The following is a 25,217-nucleotide window of genomic DNA, read 5'->3' on the forward strand; positions in this document are numbered from 1 at the left end:
TGCATTATAAAAATATTATTTATTATTATTTTTGTTATCATCGTGTATTTGCACTTAACACTTTCATTTCTGTACAGATCAAACAAACAATATACAATGTTAAATTTAGTGAGATTTAAAGGTGGTAGTAGGTGGATTTTGTCACCTTTGGACAGAGCTGTGCTAACTGTTTCCAGTCTTTACGCTAAGCTAAGACTGCAGCCTTATATTGAACAGACAGATTGGTATTGACATTCTCATTATACTCTCAGCAAGACAGTATGTACGTGAATTTCCCAAAATGTCAAACTACTCCTTTAAGATAATTTAGCCAACCTCGTTCCTCTTCCCACTAAAGCATCAAATTTAAAGATTCACACAGGTACACAAACTTCTGCAAAAACTGCAGAGGTGCAAGTGTTATTTATAATGCAATGACAATATGGGTACAGAATATATTATAGTTGTTGCCTTTCTGCATCGGCTCCTGGGAGGAGATTTAAAAATGGGGCAGAGGAGATGTAAAATATAGGAGGCTTGAATTTCTGGTTGAAAGGAAATATCTGGTCTTTCAAATATGTCCACAAACTATATACATAATCACAAAGCATAGACATTAATATTATTGGCACTGGCGCACGCACACACACACGCACACACACACACACACACACACACACACACACACACACACACACACACACACACACACACACACACACACACACACACACACACACAGGGCTACAGGGTGTGCCCAGCATCAGCCAGAGTACTCTCTGTGCCTGCTCTCTTACTCCTGGTGCCCTTATTGGTTCCTGCCCAATCCGGCCGTCCAATCACATCAGGCAGAGCGAGTCTGTGCATAGACTTGCAAATAATCTGCAGTTTTACAATAACACCCCACAACCACCACCATTATCTCTTGTTTCTTTCTACATTCGTATCTGATTCTGTTGTCCTCCAAAAAATGATGAATGTCACGTGGTGAATGTGAATTACCTGCCAACTTAACTCATCCTCCTTTTACAAGGCGCGTCTGTCCTGCTTTTGTAAACTATATATATTCTACCTTACATACAGTACATCCTATATTGTAAGTGCACCTTATTCTATTTATGTGGCGTCGCAAAATGCATCTGTAAAAACTGTTGTTGTTTTCCTGAGCCTGTCGTTTAGTAGAGTAGAGGCTTATAAAGCTGTAGTGAATTATTAAGCAGGGTGAATTATGGGGCTGGAGCGAGAGACAGAAAGAGAGAGGAGGGGAGAGAGAGAGAAAGAGAGAGAGAGAGGTCTGGACAAAAATAGGTCAACCTAGCAGTGGCAACCCAGGGAAGTAGAAATGATTCTCACTCTGAGGAGGAGCTTTGTGTGTGTAGGTGTGTGTGTGTGTGTGTGTGTGTGTGTGTGTGTGTGTGTGTGTGTGTGTCAGGGGAGGTTGCATATTTGTCAACAGCTCATAGTGTAATGCTAATTCCTACAACAAAGCAATTTAAGAGGAAAAGTTCCCTCCACATGCGATGAACAAGAGCTAAATATCAATACACATGTAGATCATGTTCAAAAAATAAATCTATTCTGGAAAGATGCAAATAATCTGAAGACTAAATTTGGATTATATATATTGATTTTTTAAGGTTTTTTTTATTCTTTTACCAAATCCCAGTGGTGCAAAGTAAAGCAACATATGATGAGCTATAAAACATATTGTTAAAAATTTTACCAGTTTTCTCACCTCTATTTGCCTCTTATGAAAAAGCCATATGTTTCAGATGTCTGCGAGTTGTTAGCGGTTCCATCACTGACACGTTTCCCCTCTAAACTTCTCAGATGGTTTTATTTCAATGATTGTTCGAAGCAAAAATAAGACAAAAAACAAAAAACAGGAAAAGGAAAAACAGAGACAATAATTATAGTCGTGTTAATGTTGTAGACAAGGGCCACATTTCAGCTTTTAAAAAAGCACAGTATTTGTCTGATTTCATCAGAAAGTGTGTGTTTTGCTTCTACATGACTGGACTGTGGCTCTGAAAGTCTTGCTTGTCCAATATTCTTTATACCTGTACTTAATCTTGTTATTTTTTTACATTTATTTCACATTGGGTTGCATTAACCAGAGTGATATGGGAGGAGACTGTGGTGTAACTATGAACCATAAACTAACTGTCAGGTTCGTACTCAGTTTGAACCAGATGTTACTAGATGTCCAGATCTTCAGATTCGTCAGCAATTAGAATCAGTCAAATCTGAGCAATGTAACGAGCATCTTATTACAGCCTATAGCAAAGGAGAAAGTCAGGTGATTTAGTATAAAGAGCAAGTCCAATTTAAGAGGAGGTCGGGGTAAAATACAGGACTTTCACACAGAAGACCGCTGTTTGTTTCCCACACGAAACCGATTATCCACGACCACTGACAAATTCCTTCAACCCAAAATATGATCTTTTCCTAAAACTAACCAAATAGTTTTGGTGCCTATTTACTGTTTATTATTGTAACCATGGTGAAGGTGATGAAGGTTCAGGCTGTAGGGGCGGGTAAGCCTGCTGCTGTATTTCAGGAGATGCTCCTATGGGTGGCATCAGAGGGCAGGGACGAACGGCCTAAATGGCTGTTCTGGTTGGAGGGCTTGTTGCATGATAAGGAGGTAGTGATGTACAGAAGTATTTTGTTTTTGTTGTTAAAATAAATGGGAAAAAAAGGTACGTAGTTGACAACGTTTAGTGGCCAAAAGTATATGGACACTTGTTTACTACTTTTACTTCCAAAACCAGAGTCTTTCAGTCTCAAGGATTTTCTCCCTTTTGTCCCAGTATTAACGAGGTCTGTCAATGATGTCTGACTCACTTTCAGAAATCAAATTCATTCTGAAGATGCAGGATGGGCTCAAGGCTCTAAACCTGAAATATTCCCCCAGACCAAAAGAACACAAATATATGTAGCTGTACTTTAAGCTATATAGTGTAATTGTGTGTAACTGTAACTGAACAGTGTCGTGAATTGATATAATGTTAAATTGTGTCTTTTTTTTTTTTTTTAAATACTCTGGGGAATTGGGACTCATGACTTCAGTATTTCTAAAATCCTGGCTACTGGCTACCCTGCTCATCAGTGTACCAGTTTCATGAAAAGAATAAGTCTCTCTTAGATCCATTACATTATTTTCTGCTCAAATCAGGTCTCAGATTTACCGTTTATATATAATCTGCTGGTTTCTATGGCTGCTGTTCACATCATAATCCTGCTTGTGCTATACTGCAGCACAGACAGAAGTAGTTCAACAAGAGTTCAGGAGGAGGCAAGAGTAGTTTTTTTGTTTCATAGTGTGATTTTACTTTGTAATCAATTTTTTATTATCGGTGGAAATATTGGCTGCAGAAGAAGAATCCCAACATCTTAAGTGCCGTCCATTCTGTGGGGAACAGATCCACCAGTTGTTACCAAACAGCCGAGAGTGTTACCACCGAGCAGAGTGTCACCCCACCCTGTGTAAGACCGAGAATGTGCATGTGTGTGTGTGTGTGTGTGTGTGTGTGTGTGTGTGTGGAGGGGAAAATTCTGTGTGTTTGTACGTGTGTTTGTGCGCGTACACCTTTGTGTGTGAACCCATGAGATGAAAATACACACATCCTTATCCGTTTTCTGCGTATGTGTGCGTCTGTGAAGGGGTGAAGAGGTTTATGTGTGTGTATGTGTGTCTGTAAAAGTGTGAGAGAGAGAGAGAGAGAGGTAGAGAGAGGAGAAGCATGACCTACATTTGGCAAAGCTCATCGTATGAGCATGAAACTGCCTAACATCACCCCAGAGCTCCTCAGCACAGAGCCACACGATTGGCTGCTTTCAGCTCCAGCCTGACAACAGCACTGGCATCACCCAGGGGGAGGGGGAGGGGAGAGAGAGGCAGAGAGAGAGGAGGGCATAGGGAGGAGGCACATACATTAAATCCAAAAGAGGAGAAGATGCAAATAAATGATTGGATAAAAAGAGAAATGAGAGAGAGCGTGTGAGAGAGAGGAAAAGGCTCCAATTAGAGACAGTGAAGCTTATGAAAGTGTGTATTACACACACTTTGGGGACAAAAACATGTTAGAGCTGGTCACATTATGAGGACTCGCGTCCATTTGGGGACAAAACCTGGTCCCCACAAAATAGACTTAAATTTTAGGGTTAAGACTTTTTAGCCATGCTAGCAGCTTGGCTCTAGGTAATGGTCTGACAGTCCACCGCCACTTTCATACAAAATGTTTCGTCAGTTATTTAATGGATTGCCATAAATCTTATAGAGACATTCGTGGTTCCCAGAGGATGTATCTTAATGACTTTGGCGATTCCCTAACTTTTCATCTAGTGCTGTAGCATCACAGTAATGTAACAGTAACGCCTTTGGTGAGCCCGTCACTTTTCGTCTTGCACCCTCATCACTTCAAAATTTCAATCTGTGCATTACAACTAATATCATTCCCATTCGTCTCATTCTGACTTTCTGTTTAGTGCTAATTAGCAAATATTAGCGTGCTACCACACCAAGATGGTAAACGCGGTAAACCTGCAAAAACATCAGCTCACTGTGAGTATGTTAATATGCTGACATCAGCATTTAGCTCAAATTATCACTGTGGTATCCTGTGGCTAAGTGCAGTCTAGCATTGTTGGAAATCCTTACGCTTGTTTTGTTAGGGGTGAAGATTGGGTTCATGTTAGGCTAAGGGTTGGGGTAGGCATAGTGTGGTTATGGTTAAGGTTACGGTTAAGGCAAGGTTGTGACCAAAAGGAAGTTTCTCCGTGCGCACACATGCTATATTTGTGTGTTTGTGCATAGATGCTGAGTTTGGTGTCTTTGGTCATGTAAGTTGCCACAATAGAGTGGGGATTTGTAGCATGGCACCCCCCCCCCCCCCCCCACCCCACACACACACACACACACACACACACACACACACACACACACACACTCCCTCCTCTGCGTTCCACTCTGTCTGTCTCTCCTTTTTCTCTCTCTCTTTCCCTGAGATCCCCAGGCACAAGGCATTATGGGAATCACTCTGGCACGGCTCTCTCTTCACAGCTTTAATCTTTAAGTTGTTTCCATAGAAACGACTACATTCACTCAGTTGATAACTGTCGGATGGCTTCTGAAGCTATATAGGAGAATGCCCTCACTCAATATAAACCTCCCCCACAACCCAACAACAGAGAAACGTCTTAGTCACTGTAGAGTCACTGATCCATTGATTAGAGACAATGAAGAGTCAGTATTGATGATGGCAGCTCACGGGAGTGAGAATTATCTACTGTTGACTACAGCTACATGTTCTTAAATGGAGGATTTTAAGGAAAGTAGATAAAGGCATATCAATATTAAACGATAGCTAAGTCACGGCTCTCTACATACAGGAGGAAAGGCAGGTGATGTATCTAGTGAACTTGCTGCCCTGCTTGGGTTATTTCAGGCTGAGATAGCACCACCCACCCCTGTCGTCAGGTACAGCTTGTTGGTGTTTCCTCACTTACCTCAGAAGCCCTTACCTTCTCCTCCCTCAACCCTCTCTCTCTATATCACTGTCTGTCTCTCTCTCACACACAGCTAGAAACTGTATATATATATATATATATATATATATATATATTTGTATGAAACTGTATTTGTATATATTAAAGTAAAATGTATGCTTTTAATCTGAAAGGCAGGATTTAAAAATGAGGTCCACCCAAAAACAATTAATAGACTAACATACACACACATAGATGCAAACGTTCCTATAAACACACACACACACACACACACACACACTATGACCAACGAACGGTAGGAGTCTTCCTCAACACATGCACAGCAGGAGATCACCCCCTCCCTGCATATGTGCCGGTTTCCATGGAGACACGCAGTTAAAAATAACATGGGCGATGGCTTGTCTTGTGCCATTCCACCAACATGGCTGAAGTATTCACGAACACACACACACACACACACACTCTCACTCTCTCGCTCTCTCTCTCTTTCTCTCTCTCTCACACACACACACACACACATACAAAACACACACGTACACTCACAGTGGCAGAATAATAAATCTTCTGTAGGTGGTCTGTAGGTGGTCAGTCAGGACATAATGGGACAGGAAATCAAATTATATTCTACCACACAATTATGTCATGATATCTCATTTGTCATAATTTTTCTTTCCTGATAAATAGTTTGCTGTTTCTTTCCCCCTCATCCCGGAATAAAATAGAAATGAAAATTTTGTTGGTTGATCTGCCTCATGGACGTTGTGTTAGATCGGTATTACAGCATGATGATATTATGATGTTCTAAGGGGCAAAAAAAAAACTGTTAAAGGTGGCATGTCCCACACAGGAAGCTGCCATGTTGAAAAAAATCCAGAAAAGACAGTGTTAACAAAATCAGCTGGCGTGAAGCGTCAGCCCAAACATCACAGAGCAGGCAGAGGATGCCATTTATCTGATTTGTGGTCTTAAGCAGTTGTTAGGGAAGCTAGAACCAAAGGATTTGTTTGTTCTATTCTATCCATTGGGGTTATTCACTAAAATCCATGCTAAGTAACTTATGCAAGCAGACGAATGTACAGTGTGGCACTTACCAGGCATAACATTTAATCCAAACCCAAAGACCCCTGGTGACCCCTGTGACACAGTGTGTGTGTGTGTGTGTGTGTGTGTGTGTGTGTGTGTGTGTGTGTGTGTGTGTGTGTGTGTGTGTGTGTGTGTGAGTAAATTCCTGCTAATTTCTCTGCATGTTACCAAACTAATACAATGTTTTGACAAAAGATATAGGAATAAGTATTGACTAAACAGAATACAATATAAGCATTTTTCCTCCTCTAGTTTACACTACTCTATTATTTTCTCCATCTTTCCTTCCCTGGTTACTGCCTCTTTAGGAACAATGCTGCAATATTGATGAGGATTGGGGAATACAGAAGCCTCAGAAAGGTTGAGCAAGGAGAGGAGGCCCGACAACAACATGAGATAATAAAACATTGAACTCCTGCTGCTGCTTTCTCAGCCACCATGTGTCTACTGACACAGAAATGCATTGCAAATGTTTATGTTTTTTTAAAACTCCTCCAAATATTTTGTTTCTTAAATTAAATTGAGGATCTAAGGATAAAAAGTTTGCATTATTGTTTTTTTTATTTTTTTTTGAAAAGCTAGAGGAGAAGATGCTTTTTATCTCATATTTATACAAAAAAACATGAAGCTGGAGGCAACAGCCATTTAGCTTAGCTTAGCATAAAGACTAGAAAAAGAGGGAAACAGCTATCCTAGCTCTGTTCAAAGTTAACACCATCCCCCTACCAGCTAATCCAAAGCTCAGTAATTAACTCACTGTTAACCAAAGGCCAAATTTACAGTTTTTGTGCTCAGCTAAACTAACTGCCTTCTGTCTGCAGCTTCATATTAAAACACTGACATGTTTTAAAAATGTCAAAGTACTCCATATAAGTATGGAGCTAGAGCCAGGAGGTGATTAGCTCAGCTTAGCATAAAGAGTAGAAACAGGGATAACAGCTATAAGGCTCTAACCAAAGTTTAAAAAAAAAAAAATTGCCTTCTAGTAACTCTCAAAATAGTTAAACCACAAACCAATAAACAGTAATAGCCCAAACTTAAGTGTTTGTGTACGAATTAAAGGAACGAGAAACAACATATTGATCAGGGAGTTTTAGAGCTGTTGACACACGCACTTGACAGAGAGCAGTAACAACTGTCTCATCTAACTTTAAAAAGAAAGAGAAAATGTCGAACAGAAAATGGAGAACAGACGCCTAGTAATAATGTGTAGCACAATGGTTCCCAGAATTTAACTGAGAAAATGTTGCGCTTCACAGGACAGTGACCTTATTTTCACCATTAAGATGTATGTACATGTACAACGGTGCAGTATGGACACTTGATGATGGCTTATTTTGTTTTTGAGTTGGATCATCTCTTTGGTAAATCTTTCACTCTAAACCTTTACATACAGCTTATGGTGTTGACATATAGAAACCATATGAAAACCGTATGGCAGCACTTGCAAATCCACCCTGCATTTCACTGATGTTGCCTTCACGCCACACACCCTGTGACTCTGTGCAGTGTTCATGCTGTGCCACTGAGGGGCAGTACAGGAGCACTTTCAGTGGAGTCTGTTAATATTGGGTAAACAGTGTGTGCAGAGCCAGGAAATAATCCCTTGAACATTTAACCTGCTGTTATGTTGTTGATATTTTCTCTGGCTCATCTGGCTCACTGTGACGTGGCGGCTGCTATAAATAAAACTTTTGTCTTTATTGTCAGACACTGTGATTCACCTCTGCTAGCCCTTACAGACAAGCCTCAAACCTTTATAGAAACATGCATCCCCTATTATACCACGAGTGTTGTGCAGGTTAGAGGGGCAGAACAGAGGGGTTGAGGAGGAGTGGGGAGGCTGAACAATAGTGCAGGTGTGCAGCTGGGAGAAGGGATGGGAAGAGGGAATGGGGGTAGAATGATTTATTCATTTTGTGTGGAAGGAGGATCGAGACAAACATATACAAACATAGAGAGAAACTGAAAGGTAACAGAAAAAGAGGTAGCCTATTTTATAAATATTTATTTATCATCAACACTACTTCTGATGAGGTTCATAAGCACCAAACCAAGAGAAATCAAACAGAAGAATAAAATGGCAACTGAGCGTGATCACCACATAAAAGCAAGTCTGTAAAAGTGTGTTTTAAGTGACTTAAAAGACGATACTGATTAAGTGATTTGGCCTAAGCTCCTCAGGCAGGACAAGCCATTAGGGCCCTATTCAAGAAGCTCAGGTTACGATGCAGTTCACAAGCAGTAGAAAGGTCTTTGATCCTGCCCTGATGTTTCATAGATCACTCAATGCCACAACTGACAAAAAACCCCAGGGACGACAAGCTATTAAAGACCTCCCAGCAGTCCTGTTTAGCAGATCTGTTGCAATTGAGGCAAGCCACAAGAAACATCTGCACATTTAATATTTGTAACTTCCTGTTTGTGGTGATGTTGACCACTGCAGCGAAGCATGTGCAGACACGTGGTGGGTTCTCGCATGTGTGTTCAGATATTTTTGGTGTCTGTGTGTTGTTCCCGGCCACGGTGGGAGGCTGAAAGCTACTCGAGCGCACAGCCAGCTCCACCAGCTCTACTCCAAAGTCAGTGAACTGCCAGAGCACCAGATTACAGCAGATTACCAGGCAGGGTGCTCATATACTCTCTCTGTCTCTGTATGTGTGTGTGTCATGCTGTTTATTTTGCAACCGCATGGGGATGTTGACTCCTCAGAATCAGTGTAGACAAAGACGAAGTTTCCATGAGGTGGACTCTGAGTGATTTAACATTTGTTTGCGCTCATCATTTTAAAGTATGGTGAAAACTTTCATTTCATTTCATTTCTGCCTCATTGCTGTAACGTTTGTCAATTATTTGATTGTAAAAATGAACGCTTGTACACCAGCAGTCAGGTGTTCTCTCACACACACGTACTCTTAGATCATCACTATTTGGTGGCAGCAATAGAAGGATTGAGCACGTGATACATTTTCCCAGCATGTGGTGGATTAATACATTAATACTTTGTGGATGAACCCCCCCCCACCCGCCCTCCACATATTACTGCATCATAAAGAGATTACGGTCAGGGACAGGCCATGCCCAGACGGGGTCCTACCATCTGACACCAGCAGACAGGGGTGAATCCTAGCCACAACAGAGAGGGGACAGAGAAGTGTTTGAGTTTGTGATGAGGCGTAGGTGCATCATCCCTCATGAGGGCCATGTAGCTCTCCGCGGGGCCAAAGTAAAGGGTCCACATGTCCCCGTGGACAAAGAAGAAATATGTATTTTTCAGTGACGGTGGTGGGTCAGCTGAAGCGAGGAGAGAGCAGGGACAGCAGGTGGGTGGGTGAGGAGGTGGAGGGGGAGGGTCTACATCTGCAGATGTTACTAGGCTGGATGTTGGACTTGCACAGGAATGTTTTAGCAGGAATAAATAAGGTGCTGTTATTGAGAGACAGATGACAGGGAGTCTGCAAGAGAAAGGGAGGAGCGACAGAAAAAGACAAAAAAGAGGAAAAGAAGAAGAGAGAGTAGACAGCTGCTGACCATGGCTTTGGCTTGTCTCGGTTTAGGTTGTGTCCCTGTGCGATCCAAAGGTACTGTCTATAACTATATCGCTGTGTTCCTTAAAACCAGTTAATAACTAATAGTTCCTGTTTACATTGTTTATATTCCTTTTAATTAATACAGGAATGTGGTTATAGTGTGACAGAGTTACAACATCAACTCACTGTCATCTACAAGGAAAAGCTCTCATCATCCTGTCTGTATTACACTGTTCTAGACTTAATCACAACAGTCAGTGAATTTTCAACAAGATGCTATTTTAGCCTCTTGTAATCACTGTTATCTCACTGTATGTGGACACTATGCTTTTGTGGGTATGAGGTTGTTTCATTATAACTTACTTTGTGTATGATGAAAAGATATCAGGCTGTTCGGCTGAATTTTAGAAAACTTTGTAGAAAAGTATGTAGAATATCATTTGATCAAAAAGGGCATTTCATGAAAAAAGTGTTCAGGTTGAAAATGTCATTCATAGTTTGAATAGTTCATTTCACGATGTAAACAAGGGCTGAAATGATTATAATCAATTAATCCATAACTATGTGAACGATTTTGATGACCAAATTATTTTAAATATGAACATTTTCTGGTTTTCTTAGTCACATAATAGCAAACTGAATATATTTGGGTTTTGGACTGTTGGTCGGCCAAAAAAGATGTCACCTTGTGTTCTGGCACCTTGTGTTCTGGCACCTTGCGATGGGCTTTTCTTTCACTATTTTGTGTCATGTTAATGACAAAACAATTGACAAATGAATCAGGGAAGTAATCATCAGATTAACTGATCATGAAAATAGCAGTTAGTTGCATACCTCTAAGTATTATACATATAGCTTGAATGAAAAGTTAACAAGACGAAGCAAAATATACATGACTCTGTCACAGAGTGTGGAAAAGATAGATGTTAACTTAAAATATTTTAATTTAATTATGATGCATTTCATCAGCAGCTGTATTCCACTATGAATGATCAGCCAGTGCAGATTAAATTTGTTAATTTAAAACTATTATTCTTGGAAATTAAAGTGCTGTTCTTGCAAAAGTTGCATCACTTTGGCTGAAACAAACCGCTGATATCAATATAAAAAAATAATATTACCACTAGTGATGAGATGAGACGGTGCGTGGTGCGACTGCTCAGCCATCGTAGGTGCAATAACAGTGCACTGTCTTTCCTCTGCAGAACTGGGCAGCTAGTGTTTCTTATATAACAGCTGTCTACTATGACAAGATTCTGCAGCTACTGCCATAGGGAGTGTGCTGCCTGACCCAGATACACCCTAATACATTCTCTACTAACGACTTACATTCACTCACATCTGGACCAGAGAGAGAGAGAGAGCAAGTCAGAGAGACGGATACAAAGTCATATAGCTGTGCCAGAGAGAGAAAGAGCAACATTACGGCAGTGACATGTGACAAATATCATTGATGATTGTGCCTGACTGTGATGTTTTTTTGTTTTTTTATATATATATATATACTTTGTTGGCACAGCTCTTTTTTTAACACTATAGTGTTTCCTCTGTGCAAAAGAGCCGGAGCTGTTCACCGGCTTGCTGTGATCTACTACTGACTCTCATACTGTGATTTCATCTTGTGCTCATGATTCAAGCACAAAATTATGGAATCTTCTAGTTACTGTCAGGATTTATTATAGTTCTTATTCTCTGTCTCCTCCAAAAAACCCACATCAGCCAAACCTTCCACGTGTTTAAAAAAAAAAAAACTCATCCCCTACTCAGGTAATAAAAATTGGACTCATTAGCCTGATGAGGCTGAAGCGGCGCCATAAAAAACACTTTTAGCCAATAACTCTGCATCTGTAAATCACACATTTAAAACCTTTGCGTTGACAGACAGTTGCTAGCTCTGATGACTCCTGACAGCTCAACATAAAATTCCACAAATTTTTATCCATCAGACTTTATTGATTTTGCAGCGCTTAAGCAGAAAAATACTAAGGCCTGGTGAATGACTGATCGCAGTCAGATTGTTCTGTCAGTGACAGTGTGAGTCTGTCTTGGTCAAAGTTTATATGAAGCATATTTATTTCAAATATGATATATTTGACAATATGTTTTCCTATGAGACGACGATATGTTACCAGTGAGTTTTCTACACTTGTGTATCTAAGATTAGGTGGATTGACATAATTTCAGCAGCTCATAAAGTCTGAAGTGTGTCGTAAATCTTCAAACTCACTGCCAACAGTGAGTCCATCTTTCTGTTGATTAATCCACCTGTACATCTATCCGCCAGCCTTTCCCAGTGCAGAAAAAGCAGCAGCGCAGTGAGTTGCTGCTCTTTAGATGGTCAGCTAAGTCTCTCAGCGTTAGGTTGTGTTCTGGCTCTGTTTGCACCTGTAGACCTGCGCTGGTGTGTGCTAATAATGAGCTTCCTGTTCGCAGCACTCAGGCTAGTTTTAGTGTTGCACTCAGCTATTTCTATCACTTCTCATGTGAACAAATGTGTAAAGAATGAAAAATGAGAACTAAGGGGAAAAATTCAAACAACGCCTACTTTTTCATATCCACACGTGGACATGAATGTCAGGCATCCAACAAACACTTGGTTTGGAACATACTGGAGCCTTTAAACGTCATAGATGATTCACAGAGCTAGGGTTCTCCAACATAGTGCAGATTCTAGCTTGTTGATATAAAATAAAATTCCTTCTTTTCTTTTTCCATCCATCCTTCTGTTTCCTCCCATCATTCCTCCCATTTGTATCATTCAATAATTCTGTTGATGTCACTGTTTTCTATATATGTATATAGAGTTGTATTCATTGCAAATTGTCTTCTCACTTAGATCCACCCCTTAATCACACACGTGACCGTAAACAAACATTTGCGTTGCTCCTGTGTAATCTTTGAATCACTGTTTTAAGACTGCTTGGACATTTTAAATTGCTGCATTACTCTCCGTTATATTGCTATATACATTTATATTTATATATATATATATATATTTTTACTGTACCTCCTCTCTTGGTGCTGTTGGCATGCAGGTCCTGGTGATGCCACTGCAAGTTGCTGACACTGCACCTGCAGATTTCAGGATGAGGGGGAAACGGAGATGGAGGAATAGAGTAAGGAGGAGAGGGATGATGGGGAAAAGACAGAAAGAGAGCAAAACAGACAGAGTGTGCATTAGGTGAGTTTGTAATGTGTGCTCAGCCATGTCTTAGCTGGTCCTGGATGTTAGCAATGAGTAACTTCTTCTTCAATCAAATGCAGGACAATGCAGGTAGGGAAGAGAGGTGAAACTCTGATTTTGATTTTGTTAGATGCTGCTTATCACTTTCTGGGAATAAGTTTTAGAAGTGATTGGTGTGTTAACTCTGAATTCAGTCTTTTTGTGGCTCTGAGTTGCACCACAGGGAAGGTTGTCACGGTACTGCTCAAGAGGGAAACACTGGCACGCTCCGTGTAGACCAGTCTAGTGTTGAACGCTTATCTTTTACATGTTTGTTCAGTGAAGTTGTTTGTGCAGCCTGATAATGGACTTTTAAGCTACATCTGATGAAACTTCGCTGATGTTTTGTTTGCTGTGCAGTAGTAATATTCTTTTACTTCACAGATCTATGTCCATGTTCACCTCAACTCAAAATCTGACTTTGCTGCAGTGTGCAACACTGACGCTCTGAGTGCGGAGTTTGACACTCTTATTTTAGTAGCTGAAAGCAGGAAGTTTCTTTGTGCTCACCTTAAATTTCAGGTATGAGCAGGATTTGCTAGTTTGGAAGCCGGTTGTGGTCAAACATGCAACTTACATAGATGTGATGAGGGAAGAGGAAACCTCCTTTTTATTTTCCTCCTTCTACTTTTCAGTGAAGTGGGAAATGTTTTGTGACCAGCGATTAATTTTTGAAAAGAACAGTTCTTGCAAATTAATATATTCTGAATTTTCAATAAGGGAGGAGTAGATGTGATTTTAAGAACTTTTAACCAGTTGATTGAATCATATATCTGGAGGGGATTTCTAAGTGATGAAATCATCTTTGTGTGAGTTTTTTTGATGACATAGAGAATAAAAACAGCAGGGGACGTGCTGCCGAGTAGTGCAGTCTGAACAAGAGCACAATTTGATGATTATGATGAGAGGGCTGCAACAAAAGAGCAAGAAAAACAGAGTAAAAAAAAGACGGAAAGGACGATGAAAAGAAAGATCAGGGAAATATGTGGGATGGCAGGGAATAAAACAGTAACAAATCCACTAATTTAACTGTGTCACAACAACTAGGTCAGCACCCTTTTACAGACTGTTCTCAGTGAAACACCTTTGTTCCAATACTCCACTTCTCTGTCCTTATTTTCTTTCACTGTATTGAGGGAAATTACTACTCACATCCAGGAATGATAACGTAGCAAGGCATGATTGTTTTTGCAGATTTTGCAGATCTGTCAGTTTAATGAGAAAACAACTACAACAAAGGCTCTCCCAGAATTTACTTTAACATCCCATCAATCCAGCTTTTCGAGAAAGTGATAAACACCTTTATGGAAAAATTATTCTTAAAACGTCTCAATTTGTCTTAAAATCAAGTCGCTATTTTACTACAATTCAAACAAATTTCATCTGCCAAGTGAGTTTGTATAGCTGCAGAGTCCTTTGGTTGTATTCAATAATTATTACCTTCATGAATGTTAAAGACACAAAATGTGATATGCAAAACAAGAAAATAACTTTATCTGTGTGACAGCATTTAGAGCAGAGAGCTGTGTAATATTTAGGGTGAATAAGCTGTCCCTCTGTGCTTCTTTAACCTTGCAGTTTAAATCGGCCGAATGCTGCTGATTCGAGCTCGCTGATTTAATTGCATCCTAATACGAGCCTTGATGAGCAATGAAAGGTTGCCTGGCTACAGATGTACAGTGTGGCTTTCAAGGACACAATTGCATTTTGAATTCGGAGTTAAAAGAGGAGAAATAGGATTCATAATAAAGGCTAAAGGGGCTCTGAGAGCAGATAAGAGAGATGGATAATCACAGTTCTCTCTCTTTGATAATCAACCGTTCAAATCTTTGGAAATGAAAGTTATAGATTCTCAGTTGTACATCATTCATGATAGTAGGGTTTTTGTGTTGTATGATAATAATAAATTGTGGCAATGATGGCAATAAACATGCAGGACCGTGAGAAATTTACAGTGGTCTGCTGGTGTGTGCAGAGTTGCAGGAGTGAGGTGGGTTTAGCTGCCACCTGCTGGCAGGTCATCGCCTTGTCTTGTGTTTTAATGTACAACCCAGAAAGACTGAGGATTGTGACATTCTTTACATCAAGGTTTCTAAATAGATTTGTGCATATTAACTTATAACATTATTTATCTTTATTTTGTGTATTTTATTCATATGTTGCCTGGCTTTAATGTGTGGCCTCTGACTGTTGGTGGTTAATTGTAAAACCTGGCCTGGATCTCAGCTCACTGCAGTTTTCTTTCAGTGCTATTTTCTCTCTGATGCTGGTGGAGTAGGCACCGTCATACAAATGTCCTATCTTAAGACCCATATCATTAAAGCGACAATAACATGTTAACGTATTATTTTAACATATTATTTTACTGTACTCGTACTGTAATTTTATATATATATATATATGTGTGTGTGTGTGTGTGTGTGTGTGTGTGTGTTATAAGTATGTTAATGATTCGTGGTAATTTGATTAATTGTAGTTTAATTGAATCTACCACTACAGCACTATATGAACAAAAGGCCTTGAGGTGGAAACTGCATCACTGCTCTCATCACACTCAAACTGTGTCACTGTCTTGTAGAGGGCTCCTATGTCAAAATGTAGTTTTAACACTTCTATTGTTTAAGATGTAACTGTGTCTTGCGTTGAATCAAACTAGCTGACATTCAGTGTACCTATAGGGGCAAGTATTGTTACAACACATGGGTACGACACATGGGCTCTGGTAAAGATATAAATTGCCATGTGTAATATGCTGTGTGCTCTTTATACTTGAGTTCTTGAAGGCAACATACTATGTATAGGATAAAAAGAAAGCAAGAGGAATGGGGGTCAGCTCTAGCCCACTGCTCATTTTTTTCCCACAGGTTTGCTACATGGTCATATGACCTATAAGGTCAAAACTTAAACACACACAAAGGTTTTGAAGTCTGGAAGTTTTGCAAGCTCCTCTATCTATTGATGCAAGTTTTAATCAGCAACATCTGGCTCAGTTAAACACCCATGAAGAGAGAAAGAAAAGCATGCTTTACTGTTCATATACACACAAGAAAACACTTTTCCTTAAATCAGATAATCAAGACAAAAAAATTACCCATAAGCCAGTTACCAACTATACAGAACCACACAGGTCTTAAAATAGGCCATAGCCCAAGATAGTCTAGATATACATACACACATTTTGGTCAAAACTATTAAAAAAAATTGTAAAACAACTCATCAACAACTTTGTTTATGTGCAGACCAGTTTGTTATCTCTTTTATGCTCATTACAGAGATTCCCTTTAACATCGTCTCTCTTCTCTCTTTCTTAGCGGTGTCAAACCTGGATATAGAGAGTAAGCTGTCAGTTCACTATCAAGCTCCATGGCACCAGCAGCACAATGTGTTTCATCCTTGTACCCGATCACCATGTCTAGAGGAGCTGCACAGAAACGCTCAACTGAGTCTCAGAGCCCTGCACCGAGGTGAGAGAGGCTGATCCCGTCTGCACAGTTGCATTATACTGAGAACAAATTGCATAGATTGTGAGTTTTCATGTGTGTGTTTGGATTTCACAGACGAACAACAGCGCCAGCGGTCCACAAGTCGGGAGAGAAACAGGGTGACAATCTCTATCTCAGTGGCGCCCCCAATGCCCACCTTCCCCTCGCCACACACCATTCGCCGGCAACAGAGGAGTCGCCTGGCACGAGCTGTAAGGACAACACACTGTTCACAAGTGAAAATATATCTCACCAACCAACCAGGGGGCAGTTATCCAATAATGGTTTTGGTTTTTTTTTTAAATCGCACAAACTAAGTGAATGACTGGAGACTTGAATGTTGAAAGAGGTATGGGACAGGGAGGAAGACATGAAGGTCACATTCAGAAGAACATCAGGGAAACACATTTTTTCCTATTCATTTTTCTTAATTGAATATTTTTTGTGCTTTTTGACAACTTTTATTCCTATTAAATATGTGTTACAATAAACTGACACAATATCTCATTCTGATGTTGCCATGCAGCAAGAGAGAGCAGAGAGGGAGCGAGAGTTAGACTATCAACCCAGGAAGGTAAAACAGAAATTTGTCTGTGTATCTGTTAATGTCTAACATGTAGGTGCTTGCTGTAAGATGTGTGTTTTTTCCACTTGTGTGTACAGTTCCTGTTGTGTGTCTGGGGTTTCATGACACATAAGACTACAGTACATTAGATTCCAATTTACATTTTTTTCACTTTTATCATGTGGTTGTATTGGTACTTTTTACTGTATATCAGTATATAACTAACTTTACCGTCATTTCTCTCTGTCTGAATCTTCTGCAGGAGAGGACCATGAGAGAAACAGAGATCCAGACCATACAGCGAAAAGTACGAAAATTTACTGACACACGGTCAGAAAAATACAAAAATGTTATCTTAACTGTGTTGCACACAATAATTGTTTGTATGTGTGTGTTTTCCTGATGCCACAGGAGAGGCCAGGGAGAGAAGCAGATATTCCAACGATCCAAAGAAAGGTAAGGAAGATGCTTGAATAGCAAACTGTCAGCTAAACCTTAAGCTAAAATTTAGTTATTAAAAAGACATTGTCAATAAGGAAAGATTTGAAAAAAAAGTATCCACACATGTAATTTTAACAAAAAACAAATGAGGTTTTAGGCTATAAGGTGAACAATAGGACAATGTGAGATTTTTTAACTGTTTGAGAGAGGAAATTGAATAAATTAAACATTACATTGTCTGTCTCATTCATCCCTCACCTTTTGACTTTCCTTTAATCTTTTTATTTAAAGTCTTTTGGATTATTTATGTCATGTCATCTGTTCTTTTGTTTTTTTGTCGTATTTTATGTTCATAGTTTGAGTGCTTTTACTCACTTCACCCAATTGAAAGTTGCATCTTCATCCCATGGAGTAGAAAGGTATCAAGCAATTGTGTTGTTTTAACTTTCTGTTTAACCTATAATCACTTAAATGTTCAGTAGCTCATTTTGTATTTGCTTGTTGATTACTTCACTCCTAGTGGCTATTTCATGCTACACATCGGCATTGTAAATAATTACTTTTAGTCTGTCCAACCAAGTAACTTATACTAAAACTGTGCGGAGCATCAGAACCCAGCTTATGTAATGTTGCTCCTTGCTTCTTCCAGGCTACCACGACAGGGGAAGGCGAAGGTGGTGAGGTCTTGGGAGGCCACAGAGCCAAGGCCTCAGCCTCCAATGCCTCCTCAACCCAGGATAAACAGACAAACTGGTCAAAGGAAAACCTCCCACCATCAGATCAGAAGACAACTGCCGATTCTCACGCCATCTCCTCCTGTATCATCCCCATCAACGTCACAGGTAAGAAAAAGAGGAAGAACATGAAAATTGAAAAAGAGCTAGGTTAGCCCTGGTGAGGATCAAACCAGGAATCTTTTAACTGTGAAGCAACTGTGCTAACAATTGACCAAACAGCAATCAAACACAGACTGCTTGTATAAAAACTATGAATCATTACCACAAAACTATGAGGGAATGAGCAATAAGATGATAAGACTATTAGAAATAAACAATATAGTGTGCAGTGTTAACCTCTATTGTACTAAAATTCTATATCAAATATGGCTTATAGCCTCTGCTGTTATTGCAGGAGTTGGGTTTGACAGGGAAGCAAGTGCTCGTTGCTCTCTAGTCCATTCTCAGTCGGTTCTTCAGAGGAGAAGGAAGCTGAGGAGGAGGAAGACTATCACAGGAATACCCAAAAGAGTACATCAGGACATGGGTATGTTAACGAGCACATCTGCTTATTGACAGAAAAATTTGTGTATGAGTCTTAATTTTGTAGCTTTTCCTCATATTTCCCTTATATCCTCTGAAGAAATGGTTTGTATATGATATGACATGTAACATGCTTTGTCTTTTTGCATCCAGACTCAGATGAATCACCCGTAGCAAGAGAGCGCACAGTGATCGTCCATGCCAACCCGCACCAACTCTCTCTCTGTCAGGAAGATCTCTCGATCAGTGGTCGCCTCCATCACACTCGGGACTCTGGCTGCCAGACAGATGATTTCCTTATAGCATGTAGGTTTCTGAGTTCTTTATTGGTGTTCTTTTTTTCATCTTTCAGGCATCTTTTAGGAGTTTGTTTAACTTCCTGCTAAATGACAAATGTTTGCAATGGAAATGTTTATTGCAATGATGTGTAGCTGCCATTGCTAAGTTTGAACAGGACAACCATCTAAAAGCTGCCAATATTATCAAACTAGTATACTTTCATCCTCAAACGAGATCCATCAAACACGAATTCAATTTATTTATGGTAACTTGGTATAGTCCATATGGGCAACATCCACATGAATTAAAAAATGCCTCTTTCTGTTCTCCTCTCTCTCTCTTCTGTCCTTACATCTTCAGGTACAGCTGCTCCCTCCAGAAGGCGCATCAGAGCTCAACGTGGCCATCAGGGAATCCCTGCATCTCTGTCCCATTCAACAGGCAACATTTCTTCCCTGGGTGACCAGTCAGACTCCACATATACCAGTGCTGCAGCCCACGGTGGACGCTTGCGCTCTCGTAGCCTCCCGCGAGAGGGTGGACGTCTGATGGACAGTGACGAGGATGACGATGACAATTATGATGACGATGATGAAGATGAGGAGTTGTCACCATATGAAGCAGAGGACTTTATTCCACCTGGCCCTAGTCCAAGAATGAAGATGATGATGATGAAGGATGAAGAGGAGAGCACAGATGACCAGGCAGCTCCTGAACCACTGCAACTTGGAAGCCTAAAAAGGTTACAGCGATCTGGGGATAGAGACAGAGGGGGTGGAGGAGGAGGGAGCCCAGAGCATAGCTGGATGGAGAGAGGCCGTTCTCGCTTGCCCCGCAAAGCTGACATGGGCAGTTGTGAGATCTCATCAAGTTCAGATACTTTTAGTAGCCCTATTCACTCGGTGTCTACAACAGGAGTCCTAGGCAGCCATGTGGACCACAAGGAGGACCACCAGTCATCAAGTGGGAACTGGAGTGGTTCCAGCTCCACCTGTCCCTCTCAGACATCTGAAACTATCCCCCCGCCCTCTTCTCCACCACTGACAGGCTCATCCCACTGCGACTCAGAGCTGTCACTCAACACTGTGCCCAATGCCATGGATGAGGGATTTTCCCTGGATCCCTCATACCACTCTGACCTCAGACCCCAGGGCCAGGGCCACAGGTCAAGCTCGTTCACATCCTCAGCCACAGACCAGCTGGACGATGCAGGGGTCAGTACGGCCAGTGAGGGGGAGTGGACATACCCTCCAGACCAAGACCAGACTGATCCAGACCAAGACCCTGACCAGACCCAAAACCTGAGCCAGAGCCATGGGTTAGCCCAGGAGTACAGCTCCAAACAAGGTCTAGAAGACCAAACATGTTTTAGTGACAATAAGACCAGCAACACTGAAAAAGAGCCTGGCTCTCATTACCCATCTGATACAGAGGGTTTCTACTCCTCTTCTGTGCATTTTGGGGAGTGTAATCAGAGTTACAGAGGATACATGTATAACTATGCAGACCCAGGACCTGACTGTAGTCAATCCAACACTGTGGCAGCACCACTATCCCATGGAGTTTACCCCCAGCCCTCAACTGACTTCCGAGCAGGTACTATGACCCTGGGGAGGGCCTGTCGTCCACTGAGGAAACCGAAAGTCAAACCTCCACCACCCAAACGGACTTCGTCACTGAAGGAGACCAGTAGTAGTGTTGATGTTGGAACGGACACACAGGCAGATCAGGATCAACCAAAGACGGTTAGTGAACAAGAGCTTACCTTGTCTTCCACAGATATGAAACTGGAACTGGAGCTTGAACTTGGAGGTGCTCCAGAACCACTACAAACATCTTGTCTAGTGGCAGAGCCTTTGGGAAGTTGGGGAATGGGACTGGGTGAAACCGTGGACATAGTAGAGCCCATGTCCTTTAGCTCAGCAGATACACACTCATTTAAGGATGAAGGTGCTGTGCAATCTGACTATGCAGACCTGTGGCTTCACAACACTGAGCTGAAGTCCAACAATGGTGAGTACACATCTATGTCCAACTCAAGCACAGCCACAGGAACTACTGTCATGGAGTGTATCAAGTCACCAGACAGCTCTTCCTCCTCCACAGAAACCCAAACCCAGGCCCATGCCCAGGCTTCAGAGACCAGGGCAACTAGTCCACCTCTCCCACCTGGAGACTTCAAACTTGGGTCCCCTGAGAAGTTGGCCGGCCTGGCATCACCATCAAGTGGCTATTCCAGCCAATCTGAGACTCCAACATCAACCTTGCCTTCATCTTCAGCAGCGTTCTTCCCAGGACCTCTGTCTCCCTCAACTGGCAAGAGAAAGCCCAAAGTGCCCGAGAGGAAGTCTTCTCTCTCTTCCCTGCAGCACTTCCCCAGAGATGGAGTTTCCATTTCCTCTGGCTATAAGAGAGACCCAGACTTCCCACCTCCACCATCTCAACTTGATCTCAATGTTCTTCATGGTGGCTATGTCAGACACACGCTATCTCATCGGACGCACCACATGCACACGCTCCACCACAGCAAACACAGAGTTGCAAATGTTTTAACCACTGGAACAAAATTGTTGGCCCCTGAGACTACAAGTACCAACCCCCCACCAAGTTCAAGTTCTGCTTCAATAATTCCCAGCTCCAATCTTTTGGCGATAACTCCATCTGCTCTTCGTTCAGTGCAGCTCCATTCTGTTAGCCAATCTACAGATAGTGCTACCACTACAGACCAGGAAACAGCAAGTGGACTAGAGACCGCTACAAGACCCAAATGTCCTAGTAGTTCTACACTTGCCCCACCACCTATTAGCACTAGGCCTCTCCCTCCTCGTAGACCACCTCCCAGACCCCCAGCTCATGACCATACCTCATCCCCTGAACACTCGCAACCACCTCCACCTGGCCGGCACCCTGATGGGCCTCCATCCTATGAAAGCCTGCTGCTCAGACAGGACCGCTATGGACCTGGAACCTTCTGGGCTATGACAGCCTTCAGAGCCCGGATGGACCCATCATCAGAACTCTCTGAGGATAGCTCACCTTTGCATCGGCCTGTGCCACGTGCTCCCCACCCTTCGCCTGTGGATCTACACACACATATCCACTCACACACAGAGTTCAGAGGGCTCACACATTCAACTCATGCACACTCTGAATTTAGGGTTTTGGGGGAGCGCTCGTTCTCCCAGGATGATGATGACGATGAAGACGACGAGGAAGAAGAGGAAGAGCAGGTGAAAGAGCCACAGAGGGCTGCATGTTCCAGAGGAGGCATGAGATCGGACCACCCTCCACCCCCAGCGTATGAGTTTGCTGGGGGATCCCACTCAGACTCAGGGCCCTGGGCTAGTCCAGTCAAAGTGCCTGGTACCACAATGGAGACATCGCATCCTTACCTAATCAGCGATGCAAGGAAAGGAGGACAAGTCGAGCAGGAAGATGAGGAGGAAGTGACATCAGGTGCTACCAGAAGTGCCCATCAGCAGCAGCCACAGGAGAGCAAAGATGACTCCACCACTCCTGACACAGAGGATTACTTCAGTAAAGGTAGGCTTTCAAACCAATTCAACTAGCAGAAGTAGTACTTTTGTAAAAATGATTGAAAAGACCAAAATAACATGCCATTAATTTATGTAAAAAAAAAAAGCAAATAGCTGCAACAATAGCTGGTTAATCATGTAGTAACCTTTAATCATAAATGAAAAGGAAGGTTTAAAGGATGGTTATTTCACCAACTGTATACCAAATGATCAGACAACCAGATGACATGTGATAGGGATTTTGTGTACTGCAGATTCCACGCCCAGTGATAACTCCCTCTCCCCTCTGACGGATGACACCAAAGTGGATGATGACATTATTATCACGTCACCCAATAAGACCCGTACAACTGAGGACCTGTTTGCCATGATACACAGGTGCTGTAAATTTTGCATTGTTGTTCAATCTGTTTGACTCTATCTTCAGTGTCTATGTACTGCATGCAATGTATAGTTATTTGTCAGGTTTTGATTATAAACCAGCTGTTATTTTGTCTATCCCTGTACCTTATCATCCACTGTCTGAGTATTAATTAGGACTATACTATGATTTCCTCATTCAGATCCAAAAGAAAGGTCCTGGGCCGTAAAGATTCTGGAGACTTAAATGTGAAGTCTCGTCTCTGCCCTACAGCAGTGACCGCTGGCAATGTCGCCACGGTCATAATCCCGCCAGCCCCTCCTCTCAACATCCCAGCCACCTTAGCCAATGCTGCTGGCTCACAACGAGCCCCTGTGCCAATCTACCGCAGCGCCAAGAAATCCACCACATCCAATGAGGAATTCAAACTCCTGCTGCTGAAGAAAGGTAGCAGGTCTGATTCCAGCTACCGCATGTCAGCCACAGAGATTCTGAAGAGCCCTATCACCCCTAAAATCCCAGGGGAGTCCCTTCAGGAGGGGCCCATCAGGCAAGCTGAGGAGCTACCCTCGACACTCCAAGAGCCCCCCATTTCTAGCCTGGACCCAATCCAGATACCAGGCCTTTTTCCCAGGGCCAACTCTGAGAGTTTCACACCCAAAACCCTGCCTATGTCAGCTGCATCTCGTCAGGGACGTTCTCGGATCCCCCCTGTAGCCAACAGCAGTCGCTATAGTACACGAAGCCGCCTCTACACAGCCCCCATGCAAGCCATTTCTGAAGGGGAGACAGAGAATTCAGATGGGAGCCCCCATGATGACAGATCATCCTAAAACCACCCAATGAGAGATGTCCTCTATTCTTAGCTGTGTCCTATATTTGAAGTGACCCCTACTACTTTTCTAATCTTGGATAGGTGTGTCATCAAGGCCAATAGTGTAATTCTTGCGACACACAAAATCTGAACATTAAAAAAAAAAAAAAAAAACTAACTAACTGAATTTTAGCATTTGCTAAAATGCACAGTTTTGGATCTATTGTTCAATTTAGGGGTGTCACACTGAGTGTTGTGAGATACTGAATCACAAAGGGATAATTATGAGAACTTTGAAGATTTATCTAAATACTGTATTATCAAAAGAATAGCTCCCTCATAATTAAAAGAGCAAGACTTAAGACCTATTTTGATTGACTTTGTCTTTTTAAAAACAAAAACAAAAACATTAAAAAAAACAGTACAAAATGTTTGGTAAATAATGATAAATGATAAGAAAAGAAATTTTGTGGAATATGGACAATGTGCGTGTGCATGAACAAGCACATGCAACATCCACTGATATTTCTACTTCTTGTGTTTTGAATGGTGTGGGTGCGTGTGTGTCACTGAGGAACTGCTTTCTTATCAAAATTAAAAATTCTTATGAAATTTAATATTCTTTGAACTTTTGGTGCCCAAAGCATCGGCCTGAATTCCCAGAGTCCATACTCAATATTCCTGCCAACAAGCAAGAGTTGTTTCGTTGTGAAAGTTACTAACAACATCTCAACACAGCACCAACTTATCTATTATAGTTCCATCTGCAGACCTGGCATAGAGAGTATATCACACAGAGCCAATCATATATTTCTTCACATAAATTATATCCAAAAAGATAACATGATGCATGTATTTTTGTAAAATTGCGCCACAGAACATGATGATAAAGTTTCACCATGTTGCATGACCCTATATGGAAACATCCCCTGGATCCTGGTTTCTGTCGACATTTTTGTGGTTCCTTTGTATTATAAGAATAAATCTTTCACTGCGAAAGATTTTAGTGACATTTGTACCACATTTCCAGTGATCTAAATTGATTTGTCTTGGATTTGAGTGTCTAACAACAAGGAGCAAGGGCTTGCGCCTAGATGGGGCCCATTTCTCAAAGATACCGGCTAATTTTGGACAATCGCACAGTGGCCTTTCTC

At 41.6% G+C, this 25,217-nt stretch overlaps 1 protein-coding gene across 5 annotated transcripts in view; it reads left to right on the plus strand.

Moving 5' to 3' along the window:
* nhsb (Nance-Horan syndrome b (congenital cataracts and dental anomalies)) overlaps nucleotides 1-24,241 on the plus strand; it is a 47,045-nt gene extending 22,804 nt beyond the window's left edge. The window contains exons 2-13 of one of the 5 annotated variants that reach the window (XM_056382191.1): nucleotides 16,638-16,790; nucleotides 16,884-17,020; nucleotides 17,335-17,382; nucleotides 17,636-17,680; nucleotides 17,785-17,829; nucleotides 18,171-18,233; nucleotides 18,464-18,656; nucleotides 18,946-19,077; nucleotides 19,227-19,379; nucleotides 19,713-22,895; nucleotides 23,125-23,266; nucleotides 23,452-24,241. In XM_056382191.1, coding sequence (XP_056238166.1) covers nucleotides 16,638-16,790; nucleotides 16,884-17,020; nucleotides 17,335-17,382; nucleotides 17,636-17,680; nucleotides 17,785-17,829; nucleotides 18,171-18,233; nucleotides 18,464-18,656; nucleotides 18,946-19,077; nucleotides 19,227-19,379; nucleotides 19,713-22,895; nucleotides 23,125-23,266; nucleotides 23,452-24,082 — 4,925 coding nt within the window. In that variant the 3' untranslated portion in view covers nucleotides 24,083-24,241. The remainder of the gene's footprint in view (nucleotides 1-16,637; nucleotides 16,791-16,883; nucleotides 17,021-17,334; nucleotides 17,383-17,635; nucleotides 17,681-17,784; nucleotides 17,830-18,170; nucleotides 18,234-18,463; nucleotides 18,657-18,945; nucleotides 19,078-19,226; nucleotides 19,380-19,712; nucleotides 22,896-23,124; nucleotides 23,267-23,451) is intronic. The other 4 variants (XM_056382199.1, XM_056382215.1, XM_056382207.1 and 1 more) reach the window with 4 other exon arrangements.
* Nucleotides 24,242-25,217: the final 976 nt, after the last annotated feature.

Source organism: Seriola aureovittata, chromosome 1, assembly GCF_021018895.1.
Source record: "Seriola aureovittata isolate HTS-2021-v1 ecotype China chromosome 1, ASM2101889v1, whole genome shotgun sequence".
Classification (NCBI taxonomy): domain Eukaryota; kingdom Metazoa; phylum Chordata; class Actinopteri; order Carangiformes; family Carangidae; genus Seriola; species Seriola aureovittata.